Below are 24,512 nucleotides of genomic sequence, written 5' to 3'. Positions count from 1 at the left end.
TATAGAGCTGTGCAAATTGTCTTGGTTGATTGTGTGAATTCAAGAAATAAACCCCATGTGACTATACTGGCAGACAGAAGTCTCATCTGTTCAGAAATCTGATTTTGGAAGTAGCTTCTAAATTCACTTTGAGCAGCAGTGGTCTTCGGTATGACCTGATACTGCCTTCGCCAAGGGATTCTGACTGGCACATGACTTAATCACCTTCTCTTTTTTTGTTTTGATTTTTTTTCTCCTGTCAGCTGAAAGATAAAAAAACATAACCTCCCTGATGAAGCTTTGTAATTCCCAACCCTGAAACATTAACCAACTCCTTAATTAAGAGAGACTGAAAGTAGAAGAATGCTTTTATGTCATTAGCTGGTTTTTGCTCCAGTCATCTGCCTCATTCAAGCATAGGATAATATGAAACCTCACGGGTCTGCTAAAGGCTTGACTTAAGTATACTGCAGACTTCCTTTGCAATTTAGTAAGAACAGCACGTTGTTCTTAAGCAACTTCATTTTCTCTTCCTTGTGCTCAAGACTAGCAAAAGTAAGAGCAGCTAGTGAGCCAGGACCTCCAGTTAGAGCCAGAGGTCCAAGACCTAGCCCTTACTGCAGCGTATAGGTGTTTCCATTACTGCATGCCTCTTCCCTCCCACACCAAGAAGAACAGGAATTAGTACTAGAGCAGAAGCTTCCCTAGGCAGAGCACAGCTGTCCTCTTTATCTGTGGTTTCTGCAGTATGGAGCATGATGACGTCTCAGAACTGCCCAGACAGGGTCTGTGGGTAAGGTGCCATAACGGAATGGCTAACAGGGCATGCTAATGATAAACTGGCACCTCAGCAACGGTGTTGTCTGATCCTCCTCCAGAAGCGAGCTGCCTTGGTGCTTTGTTCCAGAGAACGGAGCGTTGGGGAACTGAGGCTTATTCCCAGTTCTGGCACTGATCTGTGTCAAGTTTTCCCAGTCACTCCTTACAGTGCCCATTACCTACGTAAGCGCTTTCTGAAGGAGTGACCTAGCTGTTCCACTCTGGTGTCGAGGTACTAAAAAATAAATGTGGTCAAATCCTTTGTATCAGATTTCTAATCTACTGGGTGAAAGAGGCTCAAAAATTACTGAAACTTGCTCACTCCACATAAATGACTCACTGAACAGAAAACCATACAGAACAGTCCTTCACCACACTAAAAAAGTGGGGACAGTGGGGTTCATCCCTTCATCTTATTAACACTGTAAACCCTAAAAATCCCTCCAACAGTAAGTGGAGGATTGCAGCACACTGCTCAAACTGCAGGATGTGTGGTTGGCAATGGAATGGTTTGGGGGTTGTACTTCTTTGCATTTTTTTTCACCCCTTGCGTGACGCTCTCTCCATCTCTTTCATCTCCAGTGACTGCATCTCTCTCAGCTCAAGTGTGAACACTGCTTCTTAAGAATGACACTCAAGTCAACATCTGTTTCCTCAGTTTCTTCCTGTTCCACCCTTGGCATGCCAGCAGTGACCTGGAGCTCCAGTGCATGCAGCCAAACACCTGCTACTCGGTAAGTACGTGTGTAGATGAAAATGCATCACCTCGGTAGCAAACTCAGAATTAAGGTTCATGAGTTGCAGGCAAAGGTTCCAAGATCCTGGCTTTGCACTCACAAGTCTCCTTGGCCACAGTGAGAAAAGGAATAGGCTCAGGGACCAAAAGTACCCTCAGAAATGAGTTGATGCCAAATATTCTCCGGGATTGGTATTTTTCAACTGTTGCTGTGCTCTTTCAGAAATAAACAAATGCACTGCGTTAGATGGACCAAGTTCCTGTGGGTGCAGTATGTGCCACACAATGGAAATTTAAACACCAGAGAATTAACAGGGTCTGTGGTGTTACAAAGCTGGAGGCATTTTTATCCTTACATGCATGTACTCACAGAAAAGCATACTGTGCTAATGAAACATAACTTTATGTTCCCCGTCATATTGATGCTTGTGAAAATGAACATAGCTCAGTAAACTTGTTGTCAAGCAAGTTTAGCTACAGGGTTTTTTTTTGGCAGGGGGAGAAAAGGAGGTATTTGTGGGGTTTTCCATTCCTTTGGCTGTAAGTTATGCAGACAAGGTGTGATTTAAAGAGAAGGGGTAGTGCTGCCAAACAAGCAAGTTTGATCGTGGGTGACTGTGAGGATGGGGAGTTGGGGAGACTTCCCATGACAGGATGTGCAGCGTTTATTCCTCTGAAATCTATCCAAAATTGGCAGTCTCCCCTCAAAGGGAGACAGCTCGAACAAAAATCTCCCTCTCCCCCCAAAAAAGCAACATGGGGGGACCTAAATAGAAGCTAATAGATGAGCTGAGCTAATATTAGTTTCCTGATATATAAAGCCAAATGGATTAATGGATCAGCTCATGCATTGCCTAAGGAAACAAAAAGAAAATCTTCAATACTTCTGTGCACATTGAGGACATGAACTATAAAGGTCTTTAGAAAGTAAGAAACTAATTTGGAGGAATCAATTACTACTTCTTTTTTCTTACCCTTTTTTATTTAAAGGAGGTTCATACAGAGGTAAAATTTGGGTGACACTCAAGGCAGAAGTCATATGTCTCAGACACTACAATGATGGTCAATTTCAGTTAGCATCAGTCTTGCCTAGGCTCTTTTTAGCATTGCAGCTTCAGCTAATGGAAATCAAGCCCATTATGGTAAATATAGGAAGTAAGCACATTAATAGTGGCCACTGACATTAATTCCAATGGTAAACATTTCCAAACTGTTCCCAGTATGCACTAGATCCTGCATCGTCTTACCTGCTGCTTCAGAGGGCTACTTCTTTCACAGGCTTTTAAAGTACAGGACGCTGTCTGCCAGAGTTTGCTGTTCCCCATCAGTCCTATGCACTTCTTTATTTTGAGATTTGGTTGGAAGTACTTTTCACCCCAGAACTGCTACCATTGCAATATTAATCTGTCCCTTACTTGAACAAGGGGTTGGACAGGGCAAGTTTAGAAAGGGGAGATGTGAGGAATAATCTAAAGCAAAGGTAGAAAGAAAATTGGTCTTATTTACATAGTAACACGTGTGTTAGAGTAATGCCTCCCTTCCTTGGTTATACGCTCCCCCATTTTCTCTCTCACACACGTATATACACACACACTTTAACTGTGCTTTTGTGTTTTGTCAGAATTAATGAGAAAAGTTCCCTTGCCCTAGGGGTAATTAGTGTCCTTGGAGTTAAATAAGCTAATACTTAGACACCTCTGGCACAGGCAATTATGTTTGTGTATTGAATAATTGATTCAAAGAGGGGGGGAAGGGGCTGCTAATCAGATCTGAGCATAATGAATTGATTTAATTAACAGGGGAATCTGAGGGTCCCTGGGAAATGTGTGCATTTATTCAGCAGCAGGAGAGAGTGCAAAGCACATAAATTGAGAGAGCGAGCGAGAGAGGCAGGCGGCAAGTGCTTTTGCTTTCAGTGATAGGTTCACATCTTTCCTCCCTCCCGCCCCCCTTCCTTTGAATATAATTTTAGATTTAGAGTGAAATCAAGAGAAAAGCACTTTAGAAGACTGGAAAGCTCTTGCAGTAGCAACATCAGAGGGGGGAGAGGTTGTGAGCTATCACATTAAGACAATTTTTGACAGCGCAGGTTGGGGACGGACGGAGCTGGGGAGCCAGCCCCCGATATTGTTCCTCCCTTGCCTTTTATTATCTCTCTTCCTCCCCCCCCCCTCCCCCCCCCTTCTTTTTTAATATCTAAACTGGCACTCGAGCTGCAGCAGCGGGGCCGGGGGCGAGGCGGCTGGTGCAGCAGCCCAGCTCCAGCTCTCCGGCGCCCAGCGCGACCGTAGCCACCGCACCCCCTGCTCCAAACTCGCGTCCCGGGGCAGCGCCGGGGCCGTCGCGCCGCTGTCCCCCGCCTGGGCAGCGCCCCGCTCCCCGGCCCGGCCTCGCGGCCCCCGGAGCCGCGCCGCGGCGGCTGGAGGGGGAGCGCCCCAAGGAGCCGGAGCGGCGGCGGCGTCAACGGCCGCCCTCGGCGCCCGGGACAATGGTGCTGGACAAGGAGGACGGTATGTGGGAGCGGGGACGCGGGGCCCGCCGCCGCCAACTCCGCTCGGGTGCTCCGGGCGCGGGAGGCGGCGGCCGCCGGGCAGGGAGGGAGCGAGGGACGGAGGAAGGGAACGAGAGACGCACGGAGAGAGCTGCCCCGCTCCGGGCCGCCGCTCGCCGCGCCGCGGCAGGGCGCTGCTGTTCGGCCTGTCCCGCATCGCCCCGCCGGCGCCGGGTGTAGGGGAGCCCACCGGCTCACAAAGAGGTGCGGGGGCCCGGGCAGTGCGCCCGGGACGGTGCCCCCTACCACCTCCGGGGCCGCTGCCGCCGTTTCAGGGCCGGGTGGTCTGAGGTCTCTCCGCTCGGGCGCGCCCGGCCCCCGCCGTGTGGTGCGATGCGGCGTTGACCGCGCTGGGGGACAGCGGTGGCGGCGGCTTGCCCCGGCGAGTGCTGCGGCCAGCAGGGAGGCGTCTGGCGCCTGCAGCCCTGTCACCGGCCTGCCATCAGCCCCGGTGGCCTTGGCGTGTGTCACTGCCGGGCCAACTTCGGTGGCATCCGAGGCAGGCGGTGCCGAAATGCCGCCCAGCGCTCCCATTGCAGTCGGCGCTGCCGTACGTGGTTGCGTGCGCTGCCATAAAATGTCTGTGGCGGGCTGGCGCGGGGCTCCAACTCGGAAAAGTGGATACTGGGCTGAAGAGGCAAGCGGGAGATGCTTTCCTGTGCTGTCTGTTCCCTGTTTCTCTACCTCTTTTCCCTCCGCCCTCCCGTGCTCTTTTGATCTGGAGTTGCTGCTTCAGTGAGGCTCGAGTCGCCTGCTACGACCTCGCGGAGTCGGATGGGGCACGCCGAGAATGCCGGGCTGGCTTGTGCGACCGGCTGTGGGAGGGGGCCGCGGCGCTGACAGCTAGAAGGTTAAATGCTCGCTGCCCCAGAGAGGTGCGTGAGGAGGGAGCTTGCTGCAAACTCGTCACATGCCTCCGGCCCGAGAATCCTTCTCCCGGCGGCTTCTCTTCCTCCAGTTTCTTGAAGCCCTCTGAAGTAAACTGATGTGGTGTTATTAATGGGGTCTATATTGCGCCAGTCAAAAGCGTGTGGGTTGGAGAAGGGGGAAATGAACTTATCTAACTGGTCAGTGAGAGGAGACAACAGAAAGACTTTTCTCATCCCTCACCCCCCTGTGCACAAAGGTAAAAGGGTTAAGTAACAACAGAGGAATTAACCCAGGGTAATTTCTTACTTCTGTGTGGAAAAAGGTTTGTGTTTCTCCCTGACCTCACTTTCAGGGGTGACCTGCATTGCAAGAGTCCCCTGAATTTTGACCAACTGTTGGACGAAAAGGGAAGAAAAGCTTTTATCATCTCCATTAATACCCTTAAATAGTGACAGTAACTGGGTAATGTCTTAATCCCAGTGACTCTCTGCTAGAGGGTGCCTGCCAACTTGTATCCATTTCAGTCTGATTGACGGGCTAACAGCAGGATGCTGCCTCCATTGCAGGAGCAAGAGGCACAGGTGAGCTCGGAGGAAAAACAGATCTGAAGAGGGTTTCCTAATAGGGGTATTTGGGTTCTTTCAAGTGTTGCAGACATACTCATTAAATACAAGGAGCTCAGGGCTGGCTGATAGTGGTGTAAGGAAATGAAACTAGAACCATTGATAATCCAGACAGTTCTCAACAGCCTCCTTCCAGGAGATCTCATGAGCAGCTGTATAGAAGCAAATAATGATGGCGGTGGTAGAAGTAAAGAGGAAATTAGTGTGAGGTACACTTAAAAAGGAGTAAAGTAGGAAACAAACCCCTGATGAGAGGGATGTGGAGATCAGAACAACAAACTGCGGTAATGCCTGGGAATCTTCTGTGCTGTTGATGAAGTAGTTATGTCGGAGGGGAAATTATGCTCGCTTTTAAAAGTGCACTGGAGAAATTGGGGATAGGAGATGAGATTCAGAGAAGAAACTCATTTTATGAAGAGGTTATTTTACCTTTGTACGTTTCTCTCTGCCTGATTCATATGGGCTCCACTTGCCTGCTCATCTGTGAATGTTAAAAGGGGATGCTGGACCTGCATAGGTTACAAATGGACTAAAATGGAAGCACTTGCTAACTAAACCAATTCCTTTCAAAATCAAGCTTGAATGAGCTTGTTAATAAAAATGGGTCTGTTTTGCCCCCATAAATGTCTCTTTCTTTCCCTTTTTTTCTTTCTGTCCCAGAGACCAGTCTGATTTCTACCATCTAAAAATTCTGGTGGTGTGGCTACTATCCAGTTCTCCCTTTAATTGTAAGAGGCTTTGCCATGTGGGGGGGGTGGAATTTGAAAGGTTTTTTTCCTTTGTGGTCTCTGGCAGCAGTGGGAGTTTATTATTACTGAGTGGGGAAGGCAGGATTTCAGAAACCTTTCTCCAACCTCAGTCACGGGTTGCAAGGATGACACTTACTGCTTAGTAGGTAGATGTTGCAATGTGCTCCTTGCTTTTGTGTCCCCAAGAGGTTCCTTGGGCAAGTTGGGCTGTGGTCTCAGAGGCAGCCACCTGCTTGCTCTCCCAGCTCCAGGTTGGGACTGTTACAGTGCCTTAGGCGTGTATGTTAGCTCCTGTGTGGCACCAGTGGCACCCATGAAGTCTAATAACCTCTATGTGGCTTTGTGAGTGAAAAGCCTCTTTGGCAGGCACACTCCATGATGCCAAAAAAGTGATAGAGATGCAGTGATACTTTTCTGTGGTCTTTACAGGTATCACTGAGGATGAAAGGACAGGCTGAAAAAAATAACAATAATGTTTTTGACTTGATGTATTGTGGCATCACGTCAAGTTATGTCAGGGAGGTAACGTCATGTTGCATGTTTGAAGTGACATAAGTTGACTGATGCAACATGAGTCAATATTAGAAAATACCATTTTACAGTGGATCTTTGGCAAATATCTTCCAAAACCAGATGCTGAGAGCTGAGAGATGGGAGGGAAAAAAAAGGAGAAAGGCTGAGAGTGAAAAACTTTCAGGCATGCCTTTCAGTTAGTTCCACAGTGTGAATTGCTGATGATTTGCTGTGGACAAGTCAACCTGTGCACCGTGCAACGCATTTTTGTCGCTCAAGATGATGAGAGTTGTGCCATTTCTCAAGCACATAAATATTTTGATTGCAAAGACTATATTTCTGCTTAAAGAAGTAAGCTGTTTAATTCCAACAGGTTGTGTTAGTTGTAGTTGCCGTTAATCGCTGTACAAATGTGTTGGGGGCTAGAAAACTTTTTTTATTGTCGTGTGTGAAATGAGTAAAGAGGTAAAGCATGTAAAAATGCCAGTTTGCAAAGGGAGTCATCCAGCCTCTATTTCATGATGAAGCAGTGAAGGAATAAAGCGTACATCGATCCAGTACGGCATATTTTACAAGTGCTTTATGTCTGCTGGTGTGCTCTGCTGTGGAGGCCAGCTGCAATAGACAATGGCTTACTTGACTTTTGTCAAGAACCTGCTTTTCTGATGGCTGGCAAATAGCGTGAGTTTGGATGTGCTGTGTATTTTGGGTAAGTTTGTCTGCCTGAAGGTGCACAGGGTTGAAAAGTGCGCAAACAGGAAGATGGAACATATCGCTGTTTTCTAATGGAGGCAAATAATGTATTAGCAGCATTAAAATGCCTCCAGTTTAGAAAAGCCTGTGGTGGTGTTAGTTTCTGTACTGATGTTTTTAGCTGTTAGACTTTGATCTCTGGGATAAAATCCTCCTCCTTAAAAGCAGTCCTACTCCTTAAAATAAAATGGTTGTTTGTGGTGGTTGCACTCTCACGCCGAAATACATATTCAAGACTTGCAAACCAGTATCACTAGAAAACAGGAGTTGTTCAAAGTAGTGGATGAAAACGGTTCAATGCAAAATGATACGTTTAACATCAAATATGTTCAAGGACTGTTAGGATTAAGCATTCTGAGCGAAGGCGAAAGGAAAAGCCACTTCAGCTGCGGATAAGGAATCTAATTAAAAATCAGTATTAGGGATATATAACTTGAGCTCGCTATCATGCCTTTTGGAGTACCGTTGTATCAGCTGTAAAGGGGAGGAAGAAGTGTCATTAAAGCAGGAATTAAATGTTTTCTTGGATTAAAAGACAGAGGCGAGTGAAATGATGCTGTTCGTCCTGGTAGTGACACCTCTGATCCCAGTCCTTACAAGTGCCATAGGAGACAACAGACTCGGAGTGAGGTTCGGGAATTGAGAGAGTAAGGACAAGAGACGTGGGCCCCAAACTGGTCACTTTGTATTTGGCCATTGGTGGCACCTCTGGGAAGTGGGGCAAACCAGTAAGGGTTTGTACCGGGTCGGATTTCTTCAATTCATTTCAATATCACCTGGTGAAAATGGAGCTCTGGTCTCAAGAGCATTCCTTGAAACCAATACGTACATGTGAAAACAAACCCAAAATGTTTGTACAGAAAATTAGTATCAAGTTTTAGGTCACAGCAGATGTGGGAAATCCAGCAGCGAAAAGCAGGGCTGGTACAAGGCAGTGGTGCTGTAAGGCAGGGGCCGGTGCCAAGCATCAGCCGCGGAGTTTGGAGCCTCTGAGCTGCCCGAAGATACCAGCTGGTTTCAGTCAAAATCCCGGCTCTCAGGGGAGCGAATCTGGACTCGCACCCTGGCTTTTGGGCGCTGCCTGCGCGGCGCCCCCGCCCCGGACTGTCGTCGCCGCTGTCCCCGGTCCCCGCCCCGCGCTGTCCTCGCCGCGGCTCGGTCCCGGGGCGGAGAGGCGGCGGCGGGTCCGGCGGGCTGCAGGTGGTGCTGCTGAGCCGGGAAGGCTCCGCTCTGCCAGGAAAAGCCTGGCAGGAGAGCGAGAGGGGTCCCTGGGAAATGTGTGCGCTTATTCAACAGCAAGTGTGCAAAGCTCGCAAATTGCGGGAGGGAGGCAGCAGCAGCCGGGCTGAGGTGTTCTACCCTAGCCCAGTATAATTTTAGATTCAGATTCAGCTTAAATCCAAAGGGAAAACACTTTATAAGGCTGAAAGCTGTGTAGTTGTAACAGCTAGGGTTATGAGCTATCAAATGCAATTACATTAAAATAGATTATACTGTGTAAATTGAGCCATTTAGAAGGTGAGAACCAAAGAAACAGCTCTGATCTCCCTTCTTTCTAAATTGCAGTTTTAGTTCCTTGCAATTCTGAAGCACAAAAGTAGGTGAGACTGCTTTTGTATCTGCAAAGTGCTTTATTTCTGAGTGTAATTCTAACTGAGTGCAATCTAGGTTAAAAGCTGGACAACTGGGTAATTAGAGCTCACTTGCTGCTAAAGGACGATCAGCTGTACCGTAGCTCATTTGTGTTCCTAGAGACTTGTTCTCCTCTCCCCTGAGCGGAGGCTGCTGGAGAAGAAGCATTTGTCCCCGGACTTTTTCTTGATTGCGGAGATGATGGTGCTGGACAAGGAGGACGGTAGGTGGGCTGAGATTGTGTAAGCCTGTGCTTGGTGTCTTCTGTGTGCTGCTAATGTAGAAATAAATAGTTTTGAAGCAGATGCGCTCTGTGCATAGCAGTGTTCCACTTTCAGCTTCTGATATTTTTCTCTTGTGTTGTAAAAGCATGCTCACTCATTATCATTATTATTTGTTAATCTTTTCCCTGGCACGATCAAACCAGTTGGGAAGGGTTTACCCCAGGCACTGTTTGATGAAGGGCACAGCAGAAACAGCTTGATTGTGTGGTTTTGGGGTTTGGGTTTTTTTTTTTAATATCTATTTAGATTTTTCTTTCTACAAGTTACTCTGATATTTCCATTTTAGCCTGTTTATTTTAACAGCTGTTATTGTAAATCTAATTCTGAGATTCTCTTTCCCTTCCATTTCCATGCCATTTGGGTCTCTTTAGCGCGCCTTCAATATCTGTTTCTCACAGTTTTTCTTCATAGATATAAACATAATGACAAATAAGCTGCTCTGGCAAAAAAAAAAAAAAAGCATTGGCTTATTCTAAGAATTTACTCTCTTCCCTAAATAGCAGAAGTGGGGGTTCATTTAGGAAGTAATTTAATGAATGAAGCTGAAGGAGAGCTTGACTTACTTTAGAACTTCACAGATAGTTATTTCATCAAAGCTGACTAGTTGCATCAAGGATGACTAAGGAGTATGAATTGGTGGTCAGTGTAAGGTAGTAGTTTGAATGACCTGATGCCTTGACCTGATGCCTTCATTTGCAGACTGCCTACTTGGGTCTGCAGCTGAACTGCTCAGACAGCATAGTTTCTGGGATGAGCGTAGTAATGTAATCACAACTTTTTAATGAGGTTTTTCTAAGGCTGCTTTGTGGCTTAGGCATCTTAAAGCTGAGGCAGGGCAGAATATGGCAGCGCCATCCAGGTAGACTTCCATTGATGGCACTGCCTCTTGCTAGAGACCTCAGTGGCACTTTGTGCATTGAGAATGGCAGCTACATCTTAGCTTTTAACACACATTTGTAGCAATTATCTCATTGTTTCATTTCACTTTTGTAAGTGGATGGGTGTGTTGCTGATTCTCTGATCTTTTTATTTCAGAAATCTCTTAAGTGTGAAGAAAATAAAAAGTAACTCATAGGCAGTTGTCTCTTGGAAGTAGAAGAGATTGCTCAATATTTGCAAGGCTGTAGACAGGAAACAGCTTTTCACAGGGAGCTAAAGAACTTGGAGAAACTGAAAATTGAGCATTTTGCCATTATCATTGATTTTACTCAAATATATGCATTGCTTTTAAAAATATTTATGAGAAAAATAACTTGCAGTTCAAAGTCACTTGTCTTCCTGTGCCAGATGGGTACTAATCATGCACTGTGAATAGTACTGAAAGCTGCCCAGTGCTAATAAGTTGGAGCAATGTGATTTTTGTTCCCTGACCCATATCTGTCTTGTGGTATTTTAAAACTAAATTAATACTGTACTGGAGAATAATGAAGAAAGAAGGCTTGACTACTGAAAATAATGGGTGGATGTTCATGTATAACCAGAGGTCTTCTCTACTGAAGTTTCTCTTCTCTCTCTCCCTTCCTTCCCTCCCGAAAAAGTGTGAGGTGGGTAATGCTACCCAGTATTTCACATCTAGAATTTCGAGGTCCTTATGTTGTTACAAAGTTCGAATTGCCAGTCTAGTGCAATCATATGCATAGGTTTTGAATCTAGTTTCTGGGAGGTAATGTGAGCTTTTATTTCATTCTTGTATGAAGCACTTGAGACAGTGAAAGAAGCATGACTGGACTTCTCACAAAGATGTTACCCCTTTAAAATATGAAACCAAGCATAAATGTGTCATTCTGAGTACTCTCTTGTATGCATATTTGATCAAATTTTGACTAAGAGTTGACCAGTGTGGGGATCGGCGCCCATGTGTGAGTTGCCTTGTCCTTCAGTATTTATTCTGTGCTGGTTAAGTTGCTATCCCAAAACTGTGAAATCATCTTATTCAGGGAAAATAATCATAAACCACAGGCTTTATTTCTCTTGAGATCTCATAAGTTTCTTTGTTAACACAGGAGAACTTTAAGAAAAAAAAAAAGTAGATGTGAAGCATCTGTTACACATCTTCTGGATCAGCTTTGCAGTTGACTGGCTTGTGGATAAAAGACATGCTAAGTGGTTGAGTATTGCTTGTGCTGGGTAAACAAATGAAGCTAACAGGGTTTCAAAGGCTTTGTAGCAGTGTTGCTCTCAAAGGTGTTCAGTTGTTTTCTTTGGCGATATAAGTTGAAGCAAGCCAGTTTACTTTATTAAAGGCATAAGGCTACTCTTGTAACCTTCTTCTGACTAAGACAGATTTGGCTGGCTGACCCTGCTTCTTCCCAGACCACACGTGTTGTGCTGGGTTTGGGATTTTTTATCCCTTTTTACCTCTTTCTAGGACCCATCTCTTAAAAGACAGCAGCATTTTCCATGTTCTGTTATATCTTCCCTTTCAGTCTGTTTCTCCCTATAGAACCATGTTCTGCTGTGGTGGAGCAATGCAAATCAAGTAGAATAGCCTAAATTAATTCTTCACATTGGCGGCAGTGTGATTGCCTGCATGGAATCAATAATGCATCATGGAGGGATCAAATTTTGGAGTATAATGTATGAATAATGCTTGACACAAAACAAAAATTCAGTCATCATAATAGCAATTAGGAAAAAGCTGCAGCTTATCCCAGCTGTAATCTCTGCTAACAATGAAGCACAGCCTGGTAATCAGCATGTATGGTATGAAATGCACTAATAGAAATCACGGCTCTTTGTTATGTGTGTGTGGGGTGAAAGTTTCCTTTTAGCTAACTTGTGCTGTGTTAACTAGACATAGTATCCTTCAACCCAGTTATTGAGAGTGTGTGTGCTGATCAGCTGTGTGTTCCTCCCAAGGTTTGCATAGACAGTAGCACCCCAAATCACAGATCCTTTGTGTTTTCAAGCAGAACTCTGATTAAATAGATCGCAAGAGTAGGCCAAGTAAATAATATACCAGAGGACTCCATTAAATATGTACCCATATGCAAACCTTGGGGTTTATTTGTAAAAGAAATCTCCATAATTTCTTTGCAAATGAGAAGAAAAATAGAGATGCTTAGTGGTTGTGTGCAATGGGGTTGGAGAATGGGTCTTAGGGAGGTATTTAGGGCAATGAATATTAGGTAATTTGAAACTGGATTAGTAGCAGCAGTTGGGTTCCCTGTTGTGTAAGAGCCCATCTTACCCTGCACAGAAGAGAGAAAAGCAGCGTTTGGAATTAGAAAGGCATTGAAATTGATTGTATAATGGCAGTTGCAGAAATGGTGCCACAGCAGCCTAACCAGGATAGCAGAGCCCTGGTTTGGCTTCAGAAAGGAGCATGCCAGCTGCCATATGGAGGTACCTATAGACAGGAAGGTGGATAAGGTGAGAGGTCTACCTCCTGCAAGGCAGGTTCTGACAGCCCTCTTCTGTTGACAGAAATCATACACACAAACATGAGGCAGGTGTAGGGGTTGTACACAAACCTGATGTAAACAGTGCCATACAGGAGGAAGAGCTGCTCCAGGTGCTGCCGGTACCTTTGATTTTCTTTCTAGGGTATCTTTCTCAGGTGTATCTATAGAAGAGAAAATAGCAGGATGGCTTTTACCTCACATGACATGGAATTTAATTTTTCTCTTGCCTAATGTTCCAGAAACTGTTTTATTTATTTTCTTTTTATTTCTTGTGCTTCCCTGCCTTTGGACCTTCTTCATGGTCCACCATTGTTTTAGCTTCCACTGCACATCTTCCCAGGCATCAGCTTATTCAATGAATGTTTGATCCAGATCACCAAAGACCCAATTTTTTCACCTATTTGGCTTATTCAGTCAAGGACTTGATCTTGACACATGTGGACTTGGTGTAATTTCAGAGGTTTGATCTGGCTTCAGTTCATGATATGGTGTCCTTTGGTGACTCAAATGTTACAGCAGTGAAGTAACATATTTATGAAGAGAAGACAGAATGTGGTAAAAGCAGGAATCTTAATGAGACCACAGCATTTTTTGCAGCAAAATAAATCATGAGACTCTGGCCACAAAGGACAAACAAAAAAACCCGAACAAATAAATTTTGGACTGTTTCTCCAAAGCTGCACAAGTGTGGAGTTAGAGGTAGCCTTCCTAGAGGTGCCCTCTGCCCTTGGAAATAACATAGAATCATAGAATCAACCAGATTGGAAGAGACTGCCAAGATCATCCAGTCCAACCTAGCACCCATCCCTGTCCAATCAACTAGACACTAAGTGCCAATCAACTAGACACTAGGCACTAAGTGCCTCATCCAGTCTTTTTTTGAACACCTTCAGGGGCAGCAGGTATCAAAGCATAAGAGCACCATGAGATAGTGAAGTAACAGCCTAAACCTTTTCAAGAAATGGAAGATAGCGTAGTTGGAGCACTGATAACCTAGATCTCTGTTTAATGAAATCTCATTCTATGGGGAAGAAGAGGAGCAAAAAGAGTTAGCAGGCCTAATAGGAGCAAACTGCTTTGTCCAGGAGCATTGGATGATAGGTTGGACTGGATGATCTTGGAGGTCTCTTCCAACCTGATTGATTCTATGATTCTGTGATTCTTCCTGGGCCATCAGGTAGTTCTTGGTAGACTAGATAGCTGAATGATCTGAGTAGGCATCTTTACAGGATGTCATGGTACTTCATTCCCAGATGCCAGTGACATGTGATCACTCTCGGGCAGACAGGAGTGTTAAAACACTGTAGGAACGTTCTTCAGCTTGGGCAAAAAGAAGCAGCTGGTTCCTGGAAATTAGTTTGCTCTAATTTTGGTTTAATACAGTAGAATGTATGCCTGATACCGTGGCAGCAGAACATAATTCATCATCTTTGGAGTTAGTGTTAAATTTTATTATCTTTAATAGATACAACATGAACATGTCAGCCTGTTTGTCAAAGCCATCCCGAAAATGCTCTCTTATGGTAGAATCTTCGGAAAAATTCCTTTTAAGAGCAGTGCATTATTAATAAAGTAATCCATTAGGTCTGGTGATAAAGGGTCACAGCAGAGTCTGAAATACATTTCTTAAATGGTTAAGAAATTTATCATGGTTGGAGGATTAATTGATTTCATTTGGAGGCTTTCTTAAGGTTTCCAGGCTTTGTATTTAGAGATGGTTTTGCTGTCTTTGGAAATGTGCTTTCTGCTCAAAGTTTTGCTGCACAGTCATTAGCATGAACTATTGCATTCCGCTAAAGGCAGACTGTTCTCTTAGCACATGAGTGATTGCATCTGTGAGAATTCTTACTTAGGTTAAGAATATGAAAAGTTTATGGTAAATACGGTATTTTACTTGAAATCAATTCAAAATCAGAATAATGGTATCAAGCATTAAGTGTTGTGGTGTAAGAATAAAAAAGGCACTTGCAGATGCTGCTAAATGCTGGACTCTGAAACTCTAATGGGTCTGTCTCTTTCTTTAAATGGGGCAGAGCTGTCATCATTTAGAATACATAGACATTGTTTTAAACCATATAGAAATCACTGCCCCCAACTTCAATAATGTGCGTAACTGTTGCCAGGGAATGATTTATTCAATGAATGTTCTTCCTATTCACTGAAGACTTTGGGGTGGAGGGAGGGGTGGTTTAAAATGAAAGTTGTTCACTCTTAGATTAGCATAATTAAAGCTAGGGATGGTCTGAGAACGACTCTCCACAGCTACTCTTTTTGGAACCTCAGTGTGTGAGCGTGTTTTCTGTCCTCCATGACTGCCGAGCCCAAGTTTTCAAGCGCGATGTTGGGTGCTATCGGTGCAAACAGATGCTCAACTCTGCAGTGAATGTTCTTGCAAGCTAGTTTCTTCATACATTGCACATCAAAGCAGATAATGGATGCTGTTGTCCAAATTTAGAGGTTTTTTTAGTTCTGCTGAACATTTCTGCATTCTCTGCGCCAGCGCTCAGAGTTCCTTGCACGCTAATCAAACTCTGAAAGGGTGATTTGGGCAGTGAAAGTAATATTTGCCTTCTTTTCAAACTTTTGATTTCAACAGTTCTAGCTCCTCTTAAGGAAAAAATGGATGATTGTTGCATATTCATGACTCAACTGCAGAGAACTTGGACCAGAATTAAACAATTAACCCTCTCGCCAATGTAAACATCCATTTGAGTAGAAGCCAGGGATGTTCCTACTTGGTTTATTATGGATCTGAGATATAGAAATGTATTCTGGAGGACTGTGTTTCTAATAAATAAAAAGGCATAATGAGAATGTAACTGGGAAGGAAGACAAAAGCAGCCATGCTTTAAATTGTTAATGATGGTGCCAGTGGCTGCAGCTTTACCACAGCTGTTTAAATTGATCAGCTAGTGAAAATGTTTTGTTTTGGCATTTTCCCTCCATGTGCAGCTCTTTCGAAGGGATGTCTGGAAACTTTTCAAAGGGGAGTCATGATATTTAATTTTTTTTAAAAAACTAGACCTAGAAGATCAGAGTTTCCAGTATTTTTAGTATTTAAGGACACAGTTCAGTTTGTCCTTTGTAAAGTTTTTGGATGATGAGCATTTCTTCCTCTAAATTTCCTCTACTGCTCTTCTCTTTTTTCCTCTTCCTCCAAAAATGTTGCAAATTACTCAATACCAATAAGAAATGAGGCAATAGCACACTTTGTAGCTGTCCTTTCCCCCCATCTTCTCTATTTTCCAGGTGCTACTGAGCTTGCTCAGAAAAGCAGAAAGGTGCAATGTCAATTTGCTATGCATCTTTTGGTCAAGCATCCAGTGTGAAATTGTTCTGTAGAATGTACTTCTTCAGAGGAAACTTGCTGCTAATTTGTTTCCTGGCGGGCTCTGCCTTGAAGGTGATGTGGGTTAACCAATATTCTTTAATGCTTGTGTCGTTTCCCTCTGTTCCAGAGAGGTGGGTATACATTTCAAAAGGATGCAGTCCCTTCAAGCTGAGTAGGTAGGCAAGGCCGTATTCTCTGCATATTGACAAGTGATGTGTTAGAGATGCATGGGTGGAGGACTGGGTGAGCTGGTGAGATTTGGTGTGTTTTGAAGAACACCTCCTTCCTTGGGTTCCCACCTGAAAGAGCTCCTGAGCAGACCTGCCTGAGACCTTGTGTAAAGCCTCTTCCTGGCACTCTTGATGGCAGGTGACTTTTGGATAGCCCATGCCTTAGATAATGTTGAGCAACCTGGTTTCTGGCTAATGTAGTGGGGATGGGTATTGAACATTATTCAGAATCCATTATATATTTATCTTTATACTCTTTTGTGGAAAATGATTTCTCTAAGTACCCTGTTATGGTTATGAAAGCCCAAACCAAGCATCAGTCTCAAACTCTTTGACCTGTCTGCACAGAATGGAGATCTGTTTTGAAAAGTACTCCTTTATATCTGTTTTTACTCCATGCCCTTCCATTCATTTGCCTATACAAAGCAATAAAGGGTAAAACTAAAGTAACATAAATTGGTCTGTCTTCCTGAATCCATGTCTCACTAATGTACCCAGATTAACTCAACTGTAAATTGTCTCCTTTGGATGTCGTGTCTTGCTAAAAGTTTCCTATATGATTCATGATTTGGATTGCTTTTAACAGCTATTGGCTAAGCAATATGGTAAATGTACAAGGTGATGCAATTGGCATTAGTGAGAGGATGCACAGGAGCATGTAATGCAGTCAATACTACATTAACTACTGATGCCCAATTACAGAAACTGGAAGAGTGGCTTTTAGGAGCATTAGGACTTGCAGAAGAGCTGAGATCACCTGCCGCTCCTTGCCTAAAAGCTTCACCCTTTATGCGCTGGGATCAAAGCAAACATTTAGTTGCTATTTTGTCATGTATAACAACGAAGGTATTTTTCCCCTTCTTTTTTTTTTTTTCCTCCTCCCAAAAAGTGTCACACTGATGCTTTTAGCACATGTAAAATCCTATCTCCATATTTCAAGAGTCTCCTTCCATCTCCTGGGGCAAGACTTTATTTGAATAAAAACTCTTTAACCACCACTGCATTTACTGATTCTCTAAAACTTACTACTTTAGCCTTTTTTTTTTCTTCTAAAGAAATACTAAGTGCAATTTAAAGTGTCCTATTTCAGTGTGTCAGACAAGGCTCCCTTTTGCTCCCCCCAGCTCTTTCCCCTTTCTAATCTGTATATGATTGTTTGTGACCTCAGCTGGCTTGAAGTCTCTAGAAAGAGTGCTTTAAAATACAACCAGATACCACATAAAATGGGATATTTGAGTGTGTGACCTCTCTGCAGTCCACGTTCAGATTAAGCACACATTGTTTCCACCACTGCTTTTAAAACCCATTTGCAGTGGATGGCAAAGGACCGCGTTGCCCTGAAAGACAGTGTACGCTTCTAGACTGAGCTGAGTGTGATCGTGGCTTCTAAACCTGTTTGAAAACTAATGAGCAGTGTCACTGCAGCATGACAGAACTGGCAACCCACAAAGTTTCTCTGGACTTGGAGCAAGATGGGAAATCAAGCAGCTCTAAGAACACTGAAATATTTTCATATAAAAGACAGCTGGCAGGTGGCTTATTGCTCTTATTGCAGCATTTGTCTTTTCTTCCAGCTATGATACTTGGCATATCACTGCTGCTTTTAATCCTCAAAGCATTTTGCCAGTATTAAGGAACTTGTGCACCCCAAGTTAGCATTCCCTGGAACTAAGGGTGGATGTCCCTCATTCCCCCCCCCCCCCCGCCGAGGCATGAGTGGGCTTTTGTGCAAGTTATCCCAGATTTGTTTAGCTTTGCTTTCTCTCTGCACAGCGCTTCCTGCCCTACCCAGCAAAAAGAAAGGGTGGGATCTGTAATGCCATCTCTTACACAGCACACTGGTTTTGGAGGCCAGAGCTCCACAGAAGGAGGGAGAAATAGCTTCTGGACCTCCTGGGAAGGACGGAGTCCTACTGCAACAGTTGCTGTCCGTGACTGTTGCTGGAGCAGTTGTGTTGATCTTCTCTCAAGAGGCAACTGAACCTCCTTGAGGCTCAGCCCGAGTAATTGTTGAGGAAAAACCCTTCAGTAGCTTAACCTTCCTGCTATGATTATGAGCACTGGTTGTGTTCCCCTCCGATTCCTGCTGTGATTGTAAGCGTCAGTCACGCTCCCCTCTACCACATGACAGAAAAACGAGGTAAGAATGTGCAGTAAAACAACCTGATGGACTACAGGCACTTCCTTAGTGGCCCTTTTTTTTTTGGTAGATGGTGCTTTAACTTCTAAGCCAGCTGTAGTGTTGGTTCTCCATGTGATTGATCCAAGGTCCCATGGAGCTCTCTGCCCCATATCTAGTGACTGTCTCTGTATTCAGCTGCCCCAGGGGTCAACTGTGGCCAAAAGAGTAGGGGCTAGAAGGGCAGAGGAGGGGTGCTGTTATTTTTAAGAGGGCTGTGCTTTCAATTCCTGATTGATGCTCTTTTGAACGTTTAGGGCAGTAAGCAGAAGGTAACCTGCTGAGTTTCTCCTTGCACTAATGCGTTTAAAAGGTGGCACCAGCAGTGGAGGTGTGAGGCAGCTTGGCTGAGCTCTGCCTTTAGCACACCTTCAGTGTAGATGTATCCTGTGTCTGATGCACTTTCCAGGCTGTACAAACAATGCTTTAAATGTCTGAAGTACCCAGCAGGGCAAGTCAGAATGTCCTTGAGCAACTCCTTATTTAGACAGTGTTTTCTCTTTTCATTTGGTCAAGAAGGAACAGATGTGTCTCTTCTTATGTGTGCGTTTGTTCACACCCCTTGATGCACACGCGCTCACTATCCTTGTGCAGGGGCTGCAGTACTTAGGGTAGGCTGCTGCTCCTCTTTGTTCTTGCCTATTACTGTTTTTCTTTTTCCAGGGGAATTTGAGTTGGAATTTAGAGAGGTCAGACTAAACAAGGTTTTAACTTACACTCACTCATTCCCTTAGATCTCTTTAATTTGGATAGAGTTAAAAAAACCCACCCTAAACATATAAGGCTGCCTTTTAAAAAGTGTATGTATAATCGATTCATTGACTAGTCTTTTTGGGGGTTTTTAAGCATGCAGTCTAAGTGGGCTGCTCAGTGAAATTTGTACATTCATAAAATAGCTGATTGAAAAGCAATATTTCAGATAAATACAAGCCAGCGATCTATCAGCAGTTGTAATAAAAGCTGGGCTTCAGGCTGTGATTTTATTTTGAAATAATAAGAATTGCTTTATTCTTTTTACTTGAGTTACCATGGTAATTCTGTCGTGTAGCAGTGTTATATTGATTTAGAAAGTGGACAGTAATATTTCTTTTGTGTTATTCTGTTTCTAGGGGTTGATTTCTAATTTCCACTTGGAGATTACTTTTATAAATTTCTTAAGTCCTTCCACTTTTTTCTCTAGCAGTGTAATTTTCCTCTCACACATTGCTATTTTCTGAGCTTATTGGTTTGCTCTTATTTTAAATTAAACTTGCTGGTTTCAAATATTGAAATGACATCTTTGTCTGTGTCTGTACTTCGGTTTAGCAAAATATTACAGTCTGCTGTTTTATGCTTAATAATTTAAGGGAAGCTTTATGTCTGCCATCAGTGGTTGTTGGTAACTTACGACTAAACCAACACAGAGCTTAAACCTCTGACATTTTAATACTCTGATGGTGCTTCCACCCTGCACACCGTTTCTTTGCTTTTTTTAATCTGCCTTCTGTGTGTGTGCTAAAGAGAGTGACAATTAAATTCTGAAGAGATCAGGAGGAGTTTCTGGGTGGAGATGACTCTTGGCCATGTTAGGTCTCTGTTGCACTTGAGAGAATCACTGGTTTTGTGCATCAGGCAAGTACCTTTCGCAGCTGATCATCTTCCTCATGCAATTAAGAAGCTTCACGTTGTGAAAGCAAAACTCTGACTCGCAGAGGTGTGTGTACACACAATGATGGCTGACAAAATATAACAAGCTGCTTTAGCTCTGTGCTTCTAGGATTGCTATACTTTAGCTATGGAGCACTACTCCTAGGCTGCTGCTGTAAAAGATGACAGCCTAAACAGGATGTGACTGTTTCTTGTGGCATCTCTTTCTTTTCTTGTGAATGAAAAAATAATGCTTCTGTTCTAAACCTGGGAGATGAGGGAGAATGAACCTCAAGCATCACTGTTTGCAGAAGTAGTAACTTAGATCCTGAAACCAAAGCTGTGACTTCTGCTTTCAAGCAAAAGTCATTCAGCCTACCTTTTGGTATGGATGGTGAGAAACCTGCTTTCTGAGCACTACACACAAACGTCCTGATCTCATGAAAATACTTCTGAAAGGTTTTGTGGCACACAACTAACAGATGAGAGTGGAGCTGAAGTCTTGTTCCATTGCCACTTTGGTTTCATTCCTCTGTGAAGCTCATGACAGTAAGCGGAGGAGCCCAGGAGCCTCAGCCAAATCTGTGCTGGGATTGCTAGACCAGCTACAAGAAGGAATATTCCATCAGCTGGAAATGGCAGAAGAAGAGGGGAAGTTTGTCATAGACAAGCAGTGGTTGACTTCAAAAGGAATGAGGTATGAGATAGCTGGAAAAAAGTAAAACCTGAAATGGATTGAGAAAGAAACTGTTAATAATGATCACTGCTAATACTGCTGGAGAGAGGCACTGTCAGACCTTGTGTGTCACAGACCCCACATTCTCATAGACGGGAAATCCATGTGGAACTAGGGTCAGAGGGGATGCGGATGAAGACAGGGGAGGCCCACACTTTAACTTTTGTATCTTTGAAAAACAAAGGCTGACAGACAAAGGAAACACCAGAGAAAAAGGAAGAAGCTTTTTTACCCCAAAAGATTTAATTGTCATTAGAACAAGTAGATGGAAATGGCTAAGAATATTTCTGGGTTAGCAACTTGAAAGCTTATGGACTTCAGAGCCGTCGGTCTCTGGATCAGCCTTCATCAGAGCATAGTGGAGGCACAAAGCTGAATTGTGTGATTTAAAGAAAGGGATGGTATGATAGCCTCCATCTGCAGGAGATGGGACTTGTGGGTCCTCAGTCCATGCTGAGACATTTATGTCACAGTGCATGGAGCTCTATCAGCGTTTCCATACGAAATCCATATTTCCATGAACATTTATTTATGGCAGAAGTCTGCACGTAAGATCCTGCCTAAGGATACCTTTTTCTTGCCTATTAAAATTTTATAAACCCGTCACTTGGCTGGAATTTTTAGTTCTCTGTGAAAGTAAAAGTGAAGAGGGGCCCTGATGGGGAAGCATGAGAGTACAGTGTCATTTTTTTCACCAGTGTTCCCTTTAAAGTAAAGGACACAAGCTAAAAGCTTACAGGTGAACTCTGAATGAGAATGTCTGAGTGTTCTGAACTTCTCAGTCACCTGGTTTGGTTTGATCTGAGTGTGAAAATGCATAAGCAGGTGCTGTTCCCAGGGGCCTTCCCTAGCTCTTCTGCCTGTGTGTTGCTGTGCAGGTGTTGCCTGTGCTATTTGGCTTGAGAGCAGTGATCCACAAACTTTAAAACCTTCAAATAGGTCTTGATCTGTGAGGCCGTAATGGCCCTTGGAGCCTTTACAGCCAATCGAGTGATGTCTGTTACACATTAGTCTGTAGTAGCTCCAGAATAAATAACTTGATTTTTTTTCAGTCAGTAATTATCTCTCCCCACAATGGAGTGCAATCACTCTGCATGCTAAAATGCAGTTTTAAAGTAGTGCAGCAAGAGCCTGTTTAATATCTCTGACAGTCAGTATTGAACATGAGTTCTTTGCTTGCTTTCTTCAGCATTTTCATTCCTATTGCTTACTCTCATTACAGCATGTCCATGGTACCAGGAGCTGCCACCTCACCCCACATTCTCTCTGATGTGAGAGAGAAGTATCTGATACTGTGGGTCTCCTCGAAATAATCTTTGGGTCTTTTCCCATCACATCTGCTTTTCAGGAAGAGCTTCAGCTGATAATATGCAGTGATCTTAGGAGGTCTCTCTGCTCAAGAGCCCAATCTTGTCCTGGTAGAAGCAAGGTCTAGATGATTTAATAGACTTTTTTAAAGAATCATTTCTCTCTGTCTCTGATCTTTCCACAGGATACAATGTGATTCAGGTTTGCTACCCCCTACCTAAAATATATTTTCTTTCCCTATGGTTCGTTCAATTATAACTCTAGGATATATCTTCTGGGACTGAGTAATTGGCTAGGTCAGAAGTAATCTTTATTTTCACTAGAGAGATGTTTACAAACTGATGGTGTAGTATCTCTTTAAAACCCACTGAGAATCTGATTAAAGGCCTGAGGATCTTCTGCAAAGATTGCCTGCTCCCAGTTGACTTGAAAGGGTCAGCATGCTGTCACAGTTTCGTCGACTAAGAATTAACTTAAGGCTGATTCAAATGCTGCTCTCTGTGTACAGCATTGATTGGGCTGCTTTCAGATGGCAAGAGGTAACTTTATACTGTAGCATGTGTGAACTCCATTTAGTTCAATCGGAAAGCTGAATGAATATGGTTGCTTGTGGCAGGGGAGCTCAGAGGTGAGCACATTCTATACCTACTGCCCTGAATTAAATACTTTGGGGAAGGTGGGAGAGAAATATAATTCTTGTGGTAGCATACTTAGGATACTGGCTGCTGCAGCTGTTCTTCACCAAGTCAGCTCCTAAGTTTTGCATAATCTTTTCTTCTTCCCTTTCCCTTACATGGTCCACCTTCTAAGCTTCATCTTATTGCTTGTAGAGAAATGGCAGCATAGTGCTTTTGTCAATGAGGTAAGAAGCTCAGATCAAGTAATGTGAGTTTGGTGTGGTGTAATTTATGCCCCCTTTTCAGAAAAGGTAGCAGGCCTAAGATTTTTAATCTGATTTCAGAGGAGCATCAGTTCTCAAAGATACCATGCACCAATGTGGGGAACAGCTGGTGTTGACTTGCACAATGCTGTGGGGTTTGTAGTACCACACTTCTAGTTACTAATCTTAGGGCAGCTTTTATAAAGGTCTTGCTAAGTGCAGCCACCTGATGTAATGTAATGATGTGCTCTGTGCTCTGCAGTGCCTGCCACCTGGTGCATTCTGGTGCTGTCAGTGAGAGCACTGAAGCAGGCAGTGCTACTGCTGCAGCTGAGCCTGAAATGGGAACTTCTGCTGAGCACCTTACGCAAAGAAAATGGGTTAAGCTGAGATGTGCTTCTGAGGACCTGCTTCTGCTTGCCAGCCTCTCTGCCAAGCCAGCAGTTGCCTCTAGCAGGTGGAGCAACCAGGGAAGGTGCCACATGAGCACCAAACCTTCATCCAGGACTCCGGGGCCAGCTGCTGTAGGTCAGTGAGCATGTTGCTGCCTCAAAGCAAAGATGGGAATTCCTAATGTCTTGCCTTCTGTAACGTCTGCTAAGCTAAAGGGCTTTCTGCTGATAGTCACAGCACCTAGGCCTTTCCTGAGGCTTCATGAATACATCAGTGTTGTCCATGAGTGATCTCAAGGGCTAGAGGTGGGGGCGTGTGTTAGAGGGTTCAGATTTCCCTGGGCAATTTCTTGGGGATTCTTCCTAGTGTTATCTTGGAGCGAAGGTGATGTAGCTGTAGGCCAAGATCTAAGGCTAACCTAAAGCCTCAGTGTGGTGTTTGGGTTTTTTTTAGGAGGGAGGGTTTTGGGTTTGTGGTTTTTTGTGGGGTTTGGGTTTGTTTGTTTTTTTTAAATCTCTCAGCTGTTGTAAAGGAGTCCAGGAGGAAGAGATGCTGGAAGTGCTGACAGGCTCTGAGTTAGAGCAACCAGAGAGACCGTGCTGCAGTAACGTACTGCTCAGCTGTAATTGTGCCATGGGCAATGTCTGTGGTCCCTGGGGGCACTTAACTGTGCAGTGCTCCTGCATGGTGGCCACGCTTCCATCCAGAGCTCTAATTTGCCAGAGCTGTAATATGCCCTGTCAGGATCCTGAGCAAGCTAAAGGTGAGAGCAACTGCACCAGCCAAGGCTGAGGAAAAGGGAATGATTTTGACATCTCCTATTGGTGACCAATCATGAAATTGGACAGTTTTCTGTCTGCAAGAGCTGAAAAATTACACCAGGGACCATCAGCCTCATCCCTCTTTTCCTCACCTT

General features: G+C 44.1%; 1 protein-coding gene across 4 annotated transcripts in view; it reads left to right on the top strand.

The window, feature by feature from the left end:
- Positions 1 to 24,512, top strand: part of LMO1 (LIM domain only 1) — a 68,900-nt gene that overhangs the window by 250 nt on the left and 44,138 nt on the right. The window contains exons 3-4 of one of the 4 annotated variants that reach the window (XM_064163677.1): positions 1,381 to 1,532; positions 9,346 to 9,448. In XM_064163677.1, coding sequence (XP_064019747.1) covers positions 1,509 to 1,532; positions 9,346 to 9,448 — 127 coding nt within the window. In that variant the 5' untranslated portion in view covers positions 1,381 to 1,508. Of the gene's footprint in view, positions 1 to 1,380; positions 1,533 to 3,461; positions 4,045 to 9,345; positions 9,449 to 22,837; positions 22,863 to 24,512 lie in introns of those variants that run through there. The other 3 variants (XM_064163680.1, XM_064163678.1, XM_064163679.1) reach the window with 3 other exon arrangements.

The sequence above is a fragment of the Pogoniulus pusillus genome, chromosome 24, assembly GCF_015220805.1.
Source record: "Pogoniulus pusillus isolate bPogPus1 chromosome 24, bPogPus1.pri, whole genome shotgun sequence".
NCBI lineage: Eukaryota > Metazoa > Chordata > Aves > Piciformes > Lybiidae > Pogoniulus > Pogoniulus pusillus.
The sequence above is the reverse complement of the archived record's forward strand: the minus strand, read 5'-3'. Positions and strand labels throughout refer to the sequence as shown.